At 41.6% G+C, this 18,104-nt stretch overlaps 1 protein-coding gene across 8 annotated transcripts in view; it reads left to right on the top strand.

The window, feature by feature from the left end:
* Positions 1-18,104, top strand: part of l3mbtl2 (L3MBTL histone methyl-lysine binding protein 2) — a 106,748-nt gene that overhangs the window by 33,471 nt on the left and 55,173 nt on the right. For all 8 annotated transcript variants that reach the window (XM_072588531.1, XM_072588526.1, XM_072588525.1 and 5 more), the window contains one exon: positions 1,671-1,775. In XM_072588531.1, the coding sequence (XP_072444632.1) occupies positions 1,671-1,775 (105 nt within the window). The remainder of the gene's footprint in view (positions 1-1,670; positions 1,776-18,104) is intronic.

Raw genomic sequence — 18,104 nt, 5'->3', positions numbered from 1 at the left:
TGCTAATCCAACTTTTCAGGATTTGTTAGTGAAACCTCTAATTATTTAATAAACATTTAATTTAATATATTTGACAATAATCACTTGAAATGGTAAATTGAAAATTTTTTGTGTTCTTCCATAGGATAGGGTATTACTGGCAAGGCCAGCATTTATTGCCTACCTGATTTGTTCTTGATCTACATTGTTGCATAGACCAGAGCAGGTTGAGGACAACAGATTTCCATCCCTCGTGACCTATTGCTGTGGTCTAATCAGATTTAACAAATTTGATTTAGATTCCACAATGGTAGGAATTGAACAATCTTGCCAGGAGTGTTAAACTAGCCTTTAGGTTATTAGCCCAGTGATGTTATTACTACAGCAGTGGCATACCCAGTGAATGTGTCTATGTATTAGACAAATGTAACTGTATGAGACTGTTGATTCCACATCGCTGCGGATGTAAATTAGAAGCCAGTTATAATGTTTTTGAGTCTCTGAATGCATTCCCAAAACCAGCAAGCAGTTGGCCAAGATAATGCCAAACTCCAGCACGTTAATTTTGTAGAGTGCTGTCACTGAGTCATGGCTGTCAGTTGAGAGCTTTGTTTTGAAGGTAGTGTAAAAGTGGAAAAACTCAGTCATGAAAATACTTGGCAGACTAGTCAACATCTATGTTTAAGTTCAGATGAATTAACATAGCAATAACATGGACCTATCATCAACAGTTTGAAACCTTTTTATTTCTCTTCTCTGTTCTGATATTGACTGACTTGTGGTGTCACAGAAAACTAGTATGCAGGTACAGCAGCTAACAAAAACTGAAAGCGGATGCTGCAAATTGGAAACAAAAACAGAAGTTGCTGGAAAAGCTCAGCAGATCTGGCATCATCTGTGAAGAGAAATCAGTTAACTTTACTGGCCTGGTCACCCTTCGTCAAAACAGCTGTTCGGAGGAGGGGTTACTGGACCCGAAATGTTGGCTCTGATTTCTCTTCACTGATGCTGCCAGATCTGCTGAGCTTTTCTAGCAACACCAGATATAAGAAAGGCAAATGAAATTTTTGCCTTTTTATTGTTAATGAAAGAGTATGAGAGTAGTGAAGTGTTGCTGCAACTGTGCAAGGCATCAATGGAACTGCACCTGGAGTATTGTGTACAATCTTTGTCCTGTTTTTATGAGGAGGAATGTACTTGCATTAGAGGCAGTTCAGAGGAGGTTCACTAGACTGATTCCAAAGATGAGGGATTTTCTTATGAAGACAAATTGAGCAGTTTAGGCCTATGCTCTCTGGCGTTTAGAAGGATGAGGGGCAATCCATTTGACATACACAAGATGCTAAAGGAATTAATGAAGACGTAAAGGATGTTTCATTATTTAGAATGGGAGGTCATAGTTTTAGAATAAATGGTAGCAGATCTAAAACCAATGAGGAGAAATTGTTTCTCAAAGGGTCGTGAATGTAGAGTTCACTATCTGAGTACAGTTGATGGAGAGTGGGTGAGAAAGTGGAGTTGAGGTTGAGTTGAGATCAGTCACGATTGTGCTGAAAGACTGAGCAGGCTTGAGAGGTTGAATGGCCTACTCCTGCTCCCAGTTCCTATGTTTTCAACATTTTCTTCTTGCACAGTGCAAGGCATTTGTATTCTTCAAACTTGATGTAGTTTTAAAACCTTTCTGATTCTAGGTGCGAGCAGTTTATGCTAATGATGATTGGTTTGAAGAGGGGATGAAATTAGAGGCCATTGATCCACTGAATTTATCCACCATTTGTGTTGCCAGTGTCCGAAAGGTAAGAAAATTTGGTTTTGGTTTGTTGGGACTGATGTTCTGTTAAAGGTACTATACTTGTGTCTGTATGCATAGAATGCACTACTGCTTTAGATAAGCTGGATTTCAGGGCAATCACATCATTGGAAGGAAAATTATCACTCAATCAGTGCTCTAAACCCTTTCCAAAGTTTCTTTTCCAGTGTGATCTTAATTCAGTGCCTCAGGTTGTGGGCGACTCCCTACATGAATGTTTGGATAGGTAAGATTTATGGAGCTTTGGAGTGGGGTGAAATGAATTGAACATCTCTCACCCCTGCCAAATTTGGTCCCTCTTCCACTCTTCACCCCATCCCCCTCCTGGCTGGATAGTTAATAAAAAGGAATGTTTCTCCAAAAAATGAACACTACCAATCTATTCATAAACTGATTTGCAGCAGCAGCAATCTAGGCCTCAAAGTGCAATTTATTAGGCCACGCCCACCAATACGAACAAAGAAAGCTGAGGATTGGAAGGGTTTTCCAGCTGTCAGAAATCAGTCCAAGTTCCACGGCAATCATTGCTGACTCAAATTTTTGTGATCCTAAAACTTCATATCCATGACCACCTTGGGTATCTTGATCCACAGTTTGGGCAGCCCTGCTTTTTTTTTGTTTAGTTTACATAAATTCAGATTGGATCCCCTGCTTTAAGTAAAGTTGCTAACTGAACTTAAAATAATTTCAGAAATTATTTTATCGCATGGCTTGATCCTGCTCCAGCCATCAGTTATCCATTTGGCTACTCCCCTTCTACACCAAATGAAAAGCAGAAACACTTATTACCCAATTTGAGTCTTGATTATCAGAAAAGTTTCTTTTAAACCCTCTTTTTCAATTCTTTTTAAAGAGAAATGTTTAATGAAAATGACAGAAACAATTTTTTTTTAAAATGTCCATGTGACTTTTGCACACAACACTGTCCTGGTGATTGATCTCAATTCCTGGAGTCTCCAGGTTGGCAACCCTACATGTCAGGCAAACAGCTAATGGAAAGCAATCTATAATTAGTGAAAAGGGGATATAAAGAAATGAAACTCATTTGTAGCTCCCCATATGGCTTAGTAGTTAACAGCACTACCCACATAATGCTGAGATACATATATCTGTGCAGAGGAGGTGGTGTAATGTGAATATCAATTGACTAATCCGGAGCCACAGATTATGATCCAGGGACATGGGTTCAAATCCCACCACGAAAGTGAATTTTGAATACAATGAAAACTTGAATAAAAACCTCTTTAAAAGCAAGTAAATGATTGTAAAAACACAGTTGGGCCCTTTAGGGAGGAAATCTGCTGTTCTTACCTAGTCTGGCTGATATGTCACTTCAGACATGCAGCAATGTGGTTGACTGTTAGCTACCATCTGAAATGCTGGCTGAGCTTGCACTGAATGAATTGCTATAAATGAATAAACCAAATTGAACCCTTGCTTTAAGCTTCAACCTATGCGGAATTAGCAGACCTTAGGAGGAGTAGTACAAGCTTTACTCTCGGTCCCATTGCTCCGTAGAGTTGAAAGGATTAGAGGTTTTTGAAATCTGTCTGACAATCACTCCTGCACATTTTAAGTACAGTAAAAGTATTCCATAAATGTAAATTGTTATACCCAGTGGCTGCTGCTCCAGGCAATAAGTTCGAATGTGACTAAGTTTAATTGTAATTAAGAGAGAGTGCCAGAAAAAACATGTTTGATTAGATCAGATTTCCTACAGTGTGGAAACAGGCCCTTCCGACCAACAAGTCCACAGTGACCCTCTGAAGAGTAACCCACCTAGACCCATTTCCTCTGACAAATGCACCTAACACTATGGGCAATTTAGCCTGACCAATTCACCTGACCTGCACTTCTTTGGACTGTGGGAGGAAACCGGAGCACCCGGAGGAAACCCACGCAGACACTGGGAAAATGTGCAAACTCCACACAGAGAGTCACCCAAGGGTGGCAATGAACCTAGGACCCTGATGCTGTGAGACAGGGATGCTAACCACTGAGTCACCATGCCGCCCATTTGGTGCCATTTGTGAATTGAAACCGTTAAGGTCTTAGGTTTCAGAACTCTGGCATTTTATAGCAGAGGGAAATAGTAAGAAATGTATTTAATTTTGTACAAGCAAAGGGTGGGAGAGAAGGACAACAAGGAAGGTTTATAATTATTTGGAGGATAGGAGAGATTGGTGCAAAAAGGTTTATGGTACAAATGCCAAATCGATTGGAAATGGCTCAAAAACAAAGATCTGCTGTGTCTAGATGGGGTATGATTAGCAGGTTAGCAGCAATATAGATGCAAAGTAAAGGGATTAAGAAAAGGATCAGAGAAACTGAACCATGAAAAAAGGCACAAAGCAATAGTTATGATGTAAAATTGGTGAGCATTGATTTGGAACTTGGAGGGGGCAAATAAAGATCAAAACAGCAGCACTTCAAAAAGGGAGGAAGAGAGACAAAGGTAGACACTACATGGTCAGAGAAAGAAACCTACCTTGCTGTCTTTTTTAAATATGAGTAGAGTGGGTTCTGTTTGGTAATTTGTTTGGAGATCTGTCTCTTGATGAAGATTTTAAAATATAAAGCATGGGTACTAAGTTAACCTGAATAGTGTTTTTAGAGCAGTACGGCTGTGCTATTTTCTGGGGCTGTAGATGGTTAAGATGCAAAGTAGTATGATGTGCTCTTCCTGTCGGATGTGGGCAATTAGGGAGAATTTCCATGTTACTGATGATTATGTCTGCGGGAAGTGTGTATGATTACAAATCCTATCAGATTGCATGGATCGGTTGGAGTGGTAATTAGAGGCAATGAAGAATTACAGGAGTTGGGGGTGGGATGCATGGCAGTTACAGGAAGGGAGAAAGATTGCAGACACAGGTAGATGGGTTACCGCCAGGAAAGTAGGAGAGGGAGGTAGGTAGTGCATGAATCACCTGTGGCCATCCCCATCTCAAACAAGTCTGCTGTTTTTGAAAATGTGGGGTTGGGGCTGGACACTCAGGGGAATGTAGCACAAACAGCCAAGTTTCTGGTACTGAGACTGACTCTCTAATGTAACGAGGGGTATGTCAAGTTCTAAGCAATTGATTGTGATAGGGGACTCTCTAGTCAGAGGCACACACAGATTTTTCTGTGGCCGACAGCGAGAAATCAGAATGTTGTGTTGCCTCCCTGGAGCCAAGATCAAGGGTATCTGAGTGCAGAATCTTCTCAAAGGCAAGTGGGACCAGCAAGAGGTGGTTGTACATATTGGAACCAATGACATAGGAAGGGAAAATGATGAAAATATAGGAAGTTAGGCAGGAATTTAGAAAGGTCCCTGAAGTAATATCTGGATTACTCCCAGTGCTATGAGCTAGTGAGGGTAGGAGTAGTAGGATAGAGCAGATGAATGCATTGCTGAGGAGCTGGTGCAGGGGAGAAGGGTTCAGTTTTTGGATCATTGGAATCTCTTCTGGGGTAGAAATTAACTGTATATGAAGGATGGATTGCACCTGAATTGGAAGGGGATTAATATACTGGCAGGGAGATTAGCTACAGCTGTTTGGGTGGATTTAAACTAGTAATGTGGGGGTGTGGGACCCAGGGAAATAACAAAGAAAGAGATCAGTCTGAGACTCTTGGGAAAAGGAGCAAGTCAAACAGTCAGGGCGGGAAGGGACAAAGCAGAGAACTAGGTAGGACTGAAAAATTAAACTGCATTTATTTCAGTGCAAGAGGCCTAACAGGGAAGGCAGATAAACTCAGGGCATGGTTAGGAACATGGGACTGCGATATTGTAGCAATTACAGATTTGGTTCAGGGATGGACAGGACTGGCAGTTTAATTTTCCAGGATACAAATCCTATCAGAAGATTAGAAAAGCAAGATTGAGGAGGCGGAGTGACATTTTTGATAAGAGATAACATTACATCTATACTTAGGATATTCCTGGGAATACATCCAGGGAAATAATCTGGGTGGAACTGAGAAATAAGAAAGGGATGTTTACCTTATTGGGATTGTATTATTAACTACTCAATAGTCAGCAAGAGATTAGCAAACTAATTTGTAAGGAGATCTCCGTTTTCTGTAAGAATAATAGGGTGGTGACGATAGGGGATTTCATCTTTCCAAACATGGACTGCCATAGTGTGAAGAATTCAGATGGAGAGGAATTTAAGTGTGTACAAGAAAATTTTCTGATTCAGTATGTGGATGTATCTGTTAGAGAAGGTGCAAAACATGGGAAGTGAGGCAGGGCAAGTGACTGAGGTGTCAGTGGAGGGAGTACTTTGGGGCCAGCAACCATAGAGTCATAGCTATAGAGATGTACAGCACAGAAACAGACCCTTTTGGTCCAACTCTTCCATGCCGACCAAATATCCTAAATTAATCTAATCCCATTTGCCAGCATTTAGCCCATATCTCTATGACCCCTTCATATACCCATCCAGATGCCTTTTAAATGTTGTGATTGTACCAGCCTCCACCACTTCCTCTGGCAGTTCATTCCATACATGCGCCACCCTCTACGTGAAAAAGTTTTCCCTGAGCTCCCTTTTATATCTTTCCCCTCTAACGCTAAACCTATAGTTATGGACTCCCTCACCCAGGGGGAAAAACCTTGTCTGTTTACCCCATCCATGCCCCTCATGATTTTAGAAACCTCTTTAAGATCACCCTTCCTCCCAATGCATGCTCTATCTTCAGCTCCCATTTGCTGTTCTGATAGTCACATAATATTTAATTCTTTACCTTCTCCAAAGAATAGATGATGAGATGATAGTTGCTTCTTGAAATAAATGCCTCCCTAATTTTAGGCAATTCTTTCCCGATGTGCTTCCTTCAAGTGGCTTTGTTTTGTTTCAAAATCCAATTCATACTTAAATAAGCAAATTGTGGTATCTCAAAATTCTTTTATTTTTAAAATAGTGATGGAAAAGGATAGACCGGATATGAAAGTTAAAGTTCTAATTTGGAGGAAGGCCATTTTTGACAGTATGAGGCAAGAACTTTCAAATGTTGCTTGAGGGTGGATGTTCGTTGATAAAGGGATTGTTGGAAATGGGAAGCCTTCAAAATTGAGATAACGAGAGTCCAGACACAGTATATTTCTGTCAGGCTGAAAGGAAAGGCTGGTAGGTATAGGGCATGCTGGATGACTAAAGAAATTGATATTTTGGTCAAGAATAATGTCTGGTTTATGTCTGGTTTTGACGGCAGAGATCGAGTGAATCCTTAGAGTATAAAGGCAGTTGGAATATACTTAAGAGGGAAATCAGGAGGGCAAAAAGAGAACATGATAACTTTGCCAAACAAGGTTAAGGAGAAAACAAAGGAATTCTATAAATACATTTATTGACAAAAGGATAGCTAGGCAGAGAATAGGACCCCTCAAAGATCAGCAAGACAGCCAAATGTGGAATCACAAAAGATGGGGGAGATACTAAACAAGTATTTTGCATCCATGTTTTCTGTGGAGAAGGACATGGAAGGTGGTGTTGGGTGTCTTAACACATAAAGGTGGATAAATCCCAGGACATCATCGGGTATACCTGAGTACTGTTTGGGAAGCTAGGGCAGTGATTGCTGGGCTCCTTGCTGAGCTAATTGTATCATCAAAAATCATAGGTGAAGTGCTGGAAGACTGGAGGTTGACTAATGTGGTGTCACTATTTAAGAAAGGTGGTAAGGAAAAACCAGGGAACTATTGTTACAAAGCGGTTGTTGAATCCCTTTTAATTAAACAAAACACCCAGAAAAGCTTACCATGCCTCTTAATCTGTTAAAATGTGGGTGACAGAACTCCCAAATTCCACTATTTACAGAAAAAATATCAATTTATTTGTTGAAGTATAACAGTGAACATGAAACAAAAAACGTTTCTCAAATCTAAACCCCGTTTTCTCTTAACTATTTACTATCTGACCCAAATACTATATTTAAAAAATGCTGTTCCAATAAGAGTTATGAAAATTACATTAACTTAATCATTAACTAATTACATTAACTAATTCCTGCCGATTTCCTTAGGTCGTCGTCTTTCTTTTAACTGCGAATCGTCTTTACCTGAAAAGGTACCTTTGGTAGGGAAGGTTTCTTTTCCTGATTTTGTTTAAGTGCATAATGTTAGATGAGCAGTTAGCTCTACAGCAGTTGCTGTCTGACCAATTTTCAAAATGTCCGCATTCTTCTACCCCCAGCATTGGGTTGTCTTATTGGGTTCGGTGTTGCCCAAACGATAAATTCAAACTCAGTTGTTTTTAGTATCCTGGGGCATAAATTAATCTGTTTTAAATTCAAATTATTGTCAAAGCAGCAACCGAAACTCAGGTAAACACTTCACAACCAAATGTTACATATTTTCAATTTTCCAGTATACCTTGGGAACCGCGCCCCCTCTCCAGTACAGTACATGCCTTTAACTTCAAAACATGATAGACTAGTGAGCTTCACATTGGTAGGCAAGTTGCTGGAGGGAATCTTGATGGACAGGACTTCCCTATATTTGGATGGGCAAGGACTGATGAGAGATAGTTGACATGACTTTGTGCATGAGAAATCATTGAGTTTTTTGAAGAAGTAATGAGGATTGCGGGCAGAGCGGTGGACATGATCTATATAGAGTCAAGAGTGACCTGCTGGAAAAGCACAGCAAGTCAGGCATCATCCAAGGAGCAGGAAAATCGACGTTTTGAGCAAAAGCCCTTCAGGACCGATCTATATGGACTTCAGTAAGGCATTTGACAAGGTTCCTCATGGTAGACTGGCTAGCATCATTAAATCACATAGAATACTAGTGGTTTGGACACTGAACTGGCTTGAAGATAGAAGACATGTGGTGGAGAGATGCTTTTCAGACTGGAGGCCTGTGACCAGTGGTGTGCCCCAAGGATCAGTGCTTTGTCCACTGCTTTTTGTCATTTATATAAAATGATTTAGATATGAACATAGTAAATTTGCAGAAGAAACCATAAATGAAGGTGCAGTGGAGAGCGAAGAAGGTTATCTCAGGTTACAGTGGAATCTTGATCAGATGGCCAATGGGTTGAGGAGTGGCACATGAAGTTGAATTTTGATAAGTGTGAGGTACTGCGTTTTGGAAAGGCAAATCAGGGTAGTACTTGTACACAAAATGGTATAGTCCTGGGGAGTGGTGTTGAATAGAGAGACCTTGGAGTGTAGGTTCATAGTTCCTAGAAAGTGGAGTCTCTGGTAGATAGGATAGTGAAGAAGGCATTTTAATATGTTTTCCTTCATTGGTCAGAGCATGAGTATAGGAGTTGGGAGGTCATGTCATGGCTGTACAGGACATTGGCTAAAAATGTGTTGCTGGAAAAGTGCAGCAGGTCAGGCAACATCCAAGGAGCAGGAGAATAGACATTTCAGGCATATGCTCCTCGGATGCTGCCTGACCTGCTGCGCTTTTCCAGCAACACATTTTTAAGCTCTGATCTCCAGCATCTGCAGTCCTCACTTTCTCCCAGGACATTGGTTAGGTCACTTTTGGAATATTGCATGCAATATCCTATTGGAAGGGTGTTGTGAAACTTGAAAGGGTTTAGAAAAGACTTACAAGGATGTTGCCAGGGTATGAGGGTTTGAGCTATGGGGTGAGGTTGAATAGGCTGGGGCTATTTTCCCTATAGTGTCGGAGGCTGAGGGGGTGACCATTTAGAGGTTTGTAAAAATCGAGTGGCATTGATAGGGTAAATATTCAAGGTCTTTTCCCTGGGTTGGGAGAGTCCAGAACTAGAGGGTATAGGTGTGGGGTGAGAGGGGAAAAATGTAAAAGGGTCCTGAGGGGCAACTTTTTCACACTGGTGCATGTGTGGAATGAGCTGCCAGAGGAAGTGGTGCAGGCTGGTACAATTATAGCATTTAAAAGGCTTCTGGATGGATATATGAATAGGAAGGGTTTAGAGGGATATGGAAAGTGAGGACTGGAGATCAGGGTTGAGTGTGGTGCTGGAAAAGTACAGCAGATCAGGCAGCGTCCGAGGAGCAGGAGAGTCGCTGTTTTGGGCATAAGCCCATTATCAGGAAAGTCCGAAACGTCAATTCTCCTGCTCCTCAGATGCTGCCTGACCTACTGTGCTTTTCCAATACCCTACACACGACCTAGACGGATCTGGGTTAAGTTTTGGTGAATGGGAATAGATTAGTTTAGGATAATGGAAGAGTTGGACAGCAGGGTCTGTTTCCATGCTGTACATCTAACTCTGACTCTATAACTCCATGTTGAGTTCACAAGGCTGTAAAGTGGAGAGCTGAAACATGAAGTGCAACTGCTATCCTACCATTCACACCTCATCGAAACAGTCTTTTGTTTATTTAATCACTGTGTGCCTCCTCCCAATACACCGGAATAACATGGTCCTACTAACCACATTCTGTGCCCATATTGCCCTGGAACCAGAATAAGGCATGGATCGATTGCCGCTGTTTCCTCATTGCCCCATTCTCTACTCTTCACACCTTGCATTCTTTCATGTATTAATCAACACTAAAATAAATTGCACTTCTTGACTTGTTTATTATGAAACATGATTGGTGTTGGAGAGCCAAAAGATTTGTGATTAAATTTGATAATTGTGTAAAATAATATGCACTTTTTGAAAAGTAGGGAATATGGATGTTTTGGTTGCTTCAGTTTTTAGCAATATAGCTTTTTGAGTGAACAGTTGTGATGTCTTCCTGCAAGTTGTTTTTGCAATGTTTCTAATGGAATGCAATGACATCAGGGACTACAGCCATCTGGTTGGTGACTGAACCCTCGGCAGTGTGTTGGCAGCAAATGCCTTATTTACTTGTCCCATTCCTAGTTGCTTTCGTAGTTTCGTGAACTTGCATTGAGCTTCACTGGAAGATTGTGGCAGACTAAGGATAGGAAAAGTAGAGTTAATTTTAATTGTGTTGTTTTCCCTGGTCAGAGCTTGTTGTCATCCACTGTATCCAAGCTCTTGTGAGCCATGGGCATGTCACTGGTACATGGAAAGCAGGAGAGAAATTTAGCAGTACAAATTTGGTATTGTCTTACAAAAGGAGAAAGTGAGGACTGCAGATGCTTTGTCTTACAAAAGCCAAGAATAAGATAAATGCAGAAAATACTGGAGATGCTCAGTAGCTCAAGTTAAGCCTGTTTCTCTGTCTCTTCAAGTGCTGCCTGACCACCTGAGTAGTTCCACCATTTTCTGTTCTTGTTTCAAATTTCCAGCATCCATAGTGCTCTGCTTTTGTGTTAGAATAAACATGAGAGTGGAGCAGAAAAAATACTTTTATGGCTGCGTCAGTTTGATCCCTGTGGTTAAACAATTCTGAGAGATTTAGCCATTAAAAGAGGGAGGTTTGTCATCATCCTTTTAAATGCGATTAGCCTTTTATCCCCTTTTCAATTTAATTTTAAACAGTGGTGACGTCTTTCATGGATTGGCTTAATTGATTTAAGATGTGCAACTGAAATCACAGCATTTACTTTCACAGAATCTCCAAACGGTTTCGGACAGGTCAATTGGCCAATAATGTTTGCACTGGCTCTCTGCAGAAGGAATTTACCTGGTGCCACTTCCAGTCTTCTCTCTGTAGCCTTACACGTTCTTCCTTTTTGAATATTAATCCAAATTCCCCCTTAATGACTCTATTTAATTCTATCTCCACCACACTTTCAGTGCATTTGTGATCTCGACTTCTGCACACAGCAAGCAGTTTCTCCTCACTTCTCCATTGTTTCTTAAATCAGCATAATGTGAAGAATATACATCAGTAAATATCCACATGCAGACACTCCAGTATGCAAGATGGCAGATGGTGCACACAACTGTGTAGTCTAGGAAATGTAGCGCAGAAAGTGATACTCCCCTTCTGTAGCTTGTTTTATTAAATGTTCATTTAAGCACTTTTCCGTTTTTTTGTTTTGACATTTTTTCCAAGTTTTCCTTCATCTTTTGGTGAAAACTATGGATAAGCAAACATTTGGAGCAGCGTTGGTTTGCACAGATAGGGAAATTTTGTTTAAGGATTGCAAAAAAGCTGGTGCAGATTTAAAGTGGTTTGCAAGAGAAGCAAATATGATGTGTAAAAATGCTTTATCTTACAAGTGGTTTGGTCTGGAAGGCATTGCCAGAATTTGTGCTGAAGACAGTCAATTGAAGCATTGAATGATTGTTGAATAGAAACAACATCCAAGGGTGTGGGGAGAAGATGGGTAAATGGAAATAAGTTGTAATACTTGTACAGAGTTGTGCACAATGTTGGCATGTTTGTCCTCCTTGTGGACTTAAATGATTTTGAAGGCGGTCAGGATAGTATTTGCAAAGAAACGATCTTAAATCTCCACCCCCATTAATAAGCATTTCTGACCATGTTACTATTTAATGGCTGCCCTGCACTTTGCAAGGTGGCCTTTGTATTGCCTTGTAGCGAAATCTGTCGCTATACAATAGTATTCCACCCCCATCCACGGTGGTAACGTTCCAGAACCTACTGTGGAAGTCAAAAACCACAGGTGGGAATGAACCCATTCATTTAAATGGGAAACGTACCTTGCTGGCAGCCTGGTCCCTGGTGATGGGATGTTCCGTATAACATGCTCGGGCCGTGGTAAACCGCGGGTAACTAAAACTGGGGAATCATTTCCGGGGGTCACCCTGTCCTGAGAATATACACCTGTATAAGGATTTTGATTTGTCACACCACCTGTGTGCTGTCGTGACTCAATGGTGTGGAGGTATTGGACAGGGGTAGACGAAATCAAAGTTACATGACTCCAGGTTATAGTCCAACAGATTTATTTGAAATCAGAAACTTTTGGATCACAGCCCATTTGTCAGGTGTAGAGCTGCACTCTGAAAGCTTGTGATTTCACATAAACCTGTTTGACTTTGATCAGATGGGTCAATGGGCTGAAGAGTGGCAGATGCAGTTTAATTCAGATAAATGTGAGATGCTGCATTTTGGGAAAGCAAATCTTAGCAGGACTTATACTCTTAATGGTGAGGTCCTAGGGACTGTTGCTAAACAAAGAGACCTTGGAGTGCAGATTTGAAAGTAGAGTCTCCAGAAGATAGGATAATGAAGAAGGTGTTTAGTATGCTTTTCTTTATTGGTCAGTGTATTGAGTAGAAGAGTTGGAAGGTCATGTTGCAGCTGTACAGAACATTGGTGGTCGCATGGACGAATTGGACCGAAGAGTCTGTTTGCATGCAGTGCATCTCTATGACTCTATGACTATAACCTGGTGTTGTGACTTCTGACCATGAATCACTGGGACGTTGCAATACATTCAAGACCCACTACTGTTGAGTTGAGACAAATCTGTAAACTTGACTCAATCATTACAATCAAATTATTTTTAACTAATAACAAGAAAGACCTGCATTGAGTGACTCTGGAGTTTGTATGTTCTCCCCAGGTCTGCATGGGTTTCCGTTGACTGCTCTGGTTTCCTCTCAGTCCAAAGATGCGCAGGTCAGGTGGATTGGTTATGCTAAATAGCCCTGTTGTGTCCAGGGCTCTGCAGGCCAGGTGGGTTAGTAGCGGTAAATGCAGGATTACAATGTGGGGCCTGGGTGGGATGTTCTTCAGGGGGTTGGTGCAGACGAGATGGCCTCTCTTCACACTTTAGGGATTCTATGATAAACTGATACAGAGATGTGACCTGATGGGTGCAGAAGGAAAATTGGGGAACTGCAGAGAGTGACATCAGTTCAGACCGCAAACGTTGATGTTATTTTCTGTGCTAATGGCATGAGGTTGTGGACATACTGGTTCTCAGTCTTTCATTCTCAAGATGTGGATTTGTCATTTTAGTGCCTCTGAAATTCACAGAGTTGTTACAGCGCAGCAGGAAGCCATTCAGGCCATTGGGCCTGCACTGGCTCATTACTCTTGCTTTCTTCCCATGCCTTTGTTCAATATTTCTATCTCTATCATTCCGTGTCCTTCTTTTAAATTCCTCAACTGAACCTGCCTTTGCCACATTTCCAAGCAGCGTTTCCATATGTTAATTACCCGTTGTGTGTATGTGGGGAGGAATGTTCTCTCATTACCCTTTTGTGCATCACTGAATACTTGCTCTCTTGTTCTTGTTTCTTATTAGGAGTGAGAACTGCTCCCCCTCCCTGTTTACTAGATACAGCCTGCTCATGATTTTGAAAACTTTCAACAAATCTCCCCTCAGCCGCCTTACTCGAGAACAGTTCCAACAACTTCAGTCAATCACTTTCTTTTCCCTTTGGTCCAACTCGTCCATGCTGACCAGAATGGGAAGGGAGGTTATTTGAACTTGGAGAACTCCATGTTGAGTCCTCCGAGCTGTAGGCTACCTGGGTGGAAGATGAAGTGTTGTTCCTCCAATTCGCAGTGTGATTTGTATTGGCAATGGAGGAGGCCAAGGATGGTCATGTCAGAAAGGGAGTGGGAAAGGGAATTAAAATGCATGGTGACTGGGAGGTCTGATTGCCCCCTGCGGGCCCAGCTGAGATACTCCGCAAACCGTTCCCTAAGTTTACATTTGGTCTCCCCAGTGTAAAGAAGACCACATCAGGAGTACCTGATCCAGTAAACTAGGTTGAACCTCTGTCTCACCTGGAAGGATTGTTTGGGGCCCTGAATGGAGGTGAGGGGGGTGGTGTACTGGCAGGCTTTGCATCTTTTCCAGTTGCAGGGGTAGGTACCTGGGGGTTCAGTGGGAGAGTGGCTCAAACCAAGGACTGTCGAAGGTAAGAGTCCTTGCGGAAGGCAGAGAAGAGTGGGAGGGGAAGATGTTTTTTGTGATGGGGTCTAGTGGGAGTTGGTGGAAGTGTTTCAGGATGTGTTGGATGTGATGACTGGTGGGTTGGTAGGTGAGGACAAGAGGTCTCTGTCTTTATTGCATTGGGAGGGGGGATTTAGAGAAGTGGAATGGGAATGGCAGTGGTATGGTGGAGGGCTGTCTTCGTACTCTCTACCTATGTTCACCTTTGCCCTGCCCCCGCCACCCTTTTATCTGCTGCTCCCCCTACACCCGCCTGCAGTCCCGAAGAAGGGTTACACCTGAAATATCAACTTCTCTACCTCCTGATGTTGCCTGGCTTGCTGTGTACCTGTCTGGCATGCATGAAATGAGCTGCCAGAGGAAATGGGAGGCTGGTACAATTACAACTTTTAAAAGGTTGTAATATGGCTATATGAATAGGAAGGGTTTAGAGAGATATGGGCCAAGTGCTGGAAAATGGGACTAGAATAGTTTTGGATTTCTGATTTGGCATGGACATGCTGTACATCTCTGATCATTCTCCATCTGAGGAACTGATTTCTGACCTAATTCTCTAACCAGCTCCATATAGTTTTTGTTAAGCCTTCTTAGGCAGTCTGTCGTGATCAAGGGTGTATTGCCTCCAGTCAGCTTTGATTAGGTTCAGAGATGGATAAATTTATCAGATTACGATACCTGCACAATAGTTGGTCTTTGAGTTTTGTGGATGGTTTGTTTGGAGGTTTGTGTGTTCCCTTTAAATGTTTCAAATGAAGTCTCTTGATGTGTTGTTGCTTTCCTGAATGAACCATTTTTACTTTGGTCAGTCAAGTGCAGTAGGTGTGTTTAACTACTTCAGATTCTTTTGAGGCCATCCCTAAAGACTTTTTTTCTGCTAATCTCTGGAGAGTCTCCTATGTAACCAAGCTCAAGGTTGAGCTTCAGGGGGTCTGATGTCAGGAATACGTGTGACGAGTTCTGCCCAGAGGGGTTGCTTGTGAGGGAGTTAGCCCCTCTACACTGGGCAGTTTGTTCACAAGGTGTAACAGCTCGTGTTGATAGTAGTTATTTGAGGGATTCTTTGTGATAGTTGTAAAGGATTACAACAAGCAGGTGGTTGTGGCATTGCTTTCTTTATTTTGTTCTTGGGATATGGGTGATTGTTTCTGGAATAGTTCCTTTGATCATCAAGTTCTGAATCCAACTAAAGAGGAGGTTATACTAGAATTAATAAGCTGCACCGAGAAAATTGATTAAAAGCCTGAAAGTGAAGTCATCCCTGGGTATCAGCATCATAATATAATTGAATTTTATATTTGGCTACAGAGAGAAAAAGACTAGCACTTCACCTTAAATAATGGTGGTTATACAAGGCAACAAAACAGTGCGAGCTGAGGTGAACTGGCAATTTAGGTTCAGGGATAGTTCAACAGATGTGCTGAGTCAGACATTAAAAGGCTACTTCAGAATACATAGAATAGATCCATTCAAATGAGAAAAAAAAATTCCGAGGACAAGACCCACCATTTGTACTTAAGTTAAAACATCGACTATTTGCAATCTATCTCAAAGACTTGGACCTAGGGAACAACCATGGGCTGGCTAATTTTGCTGATGACACCAAGGTGAGGAAGTAAGTTGTCAAAAGGAGGTGGAGTCTGCAAAAGGCTATAGATTGTTTAAATGAGGTGGGTGAAATTTGGCAGATGGAGCATAATTTGGGGAAATATGAACTTGCCCAATTTGGCAGGAAGAATAGAAAAGCAGAATACTGTTTAGACATAGAGAGACTGAGAGCTCAGTGGTATAACTGAGGTACCTCCGTGTCAGTGGTAGATGAATCACAAAAGTGAGTATGTAGTGACAACAAGAGTTTGGGGAGGCAAATTGAACATTTAATGCAAAGGGAAGGGAATTTGAAAGTAAGTAGTTTTACTGCAGCTGTGCAGGATTTTGTTGAGACCACATCTGAAGTACGGTGTACAGTTTGGTCTCCTTTTATTTAAAAATAGATGCAAATGCTTTAGAAGCAGTGCAGAGGTGAAGAGTTTATCTTCTGAAGAATGGTTGAACACTTTGGAGTTTAGAGGAATGACCAGTGATCTTATTGAAAGGTCAGATCCTGATGGGTATTGACTAGGAAGATATCTGGAGGATGATTCCTATTATGTGGAAGACTAGAATTAGGGAAGATGGTGTAAGAGTAAGAGGAGTTGCTTTTAAGACAGAAATAAATCTTCTTTTCTCAGTGTTGATAAATTAAATTCTCTTCACCCAGAGAGCAGTGGTTGCTGGATCATTAAATTTAGTCAAGGTTGAGTTAAATTTTTGATAAAGGATGGAGAGTTATATGGTGGGAGAAAGTGCATCTGGATCAATTATGACTTTGCTGAATGATGGAGTAGGTTTGAAGGGTTGAATAGCCTACTCCTGTTCTCCAGTTTTTGCTGCTGAATTCCTATGACAGTGCAAATTGGGGCCTTCCCATAGGCCAAAATTGGAGGAGTGAACAGAGGGTGGTGGTGGAGGATTGCTTTTCAGACTGGAGGCCTGTGACCAGTGGTGTACCACAAGGATCGGTGCTGGGTCCACTATATTTCGTCATTTGTATAAATGATTTGATATGAACATTGGTATGGTTAATAAGTTTGCAGATAACACCAAAATTGGAGGTATAGTGGACAACAAAGAAGGTTGCCTGACGGTACAACGGGATCTTGATCAGATGGGCCACCGGACTGAAGATTGGCAGGTGGAGTTTAATTTAGATAAATGTGAGGTGCTGCATTTTGAAAAGGCAAATCGGAACAGAATTTATACACTTAATGATAAGGTGCTGGGGATTGTTGTTGAACAAAGATCTTGGAGTGCAGGTTCATAGTCCCTTGAAAGTGGAATCTCTGGTAGATAGGATAGTGAAGGAGGTGTTTGGTATGCTTTTCTTAATTGGACAGTGCATGGAGTATAGGTGTTGGGAGGTCATGTTGTAGTGTACAGAACATTAGTAAGGCAATTCTTTGTCCTCTTCCTTTCAGAAGGATGTTGTGAAACCTGAAAAGGTTCAGAAAAGATTTACAAGGATGTTGCCAGGGTTGAAGGATTTCAGCTATAGGGAGAGGCTGAATAGGCTGGGGTTGTTTTCTCTGGAGCGTCAGAGGCTGAGGGGTGACCTTAGAGGTTCATAAAATCATGATGGGCATTGATTGGGTAAATAGGGGCAATATTTTCACACAGAGGGTGGTGCGTGAATGGAATGAGCTGCCAGAGGAAGTGGTGGAGGCAGGTACAATTGCAACATTTAAAAGGCATCTGGATAGTTATATAAATAAGAGGGATTTAGAGGGATATGGGCCAAGTGCTGGCAAATGGGAGTAGATCAGTTTGGGATATCTGGTCTGCATGGACGAGTTGGACTGAAGGATCTGTTTCCGTGCTGTACATCTCTGACTGAGAGTGCAAAGTTCCTTGACTGTTTTGGGATTGTAGGAGGTTACAGAAAAGGAAAGATCTAAACCATGGATTTGAATAAAAATATGAAACTTAGGATTGAGGTGTTTGACTAGGAGCTGATATAGGTCCATGAGTATGGGTGATGGATCAATG

Source organism: Chiloscyllium punctatum, chromosome 18, assembly GCF_047496795.1.
Source record: "Chiloscyllium punctatum isolate Juve2018m chromosome 18, sChiPun1.3, whole genome shotgun sequence".
NCBI classification, from domain to species: domain Eukaryota; kingdom Metazoa; phylum Chordata; class Chondrichthyes; order Orectolobiformes; family Hemiscylliidae; genus Chiloscyllium; species Chiloscyllium punctatum.
The sequence above is the reverse complement of the archived record's forward strand: the minus strand, read 5'-3'. Positions and strand labels throughout refer to the sequence as shown.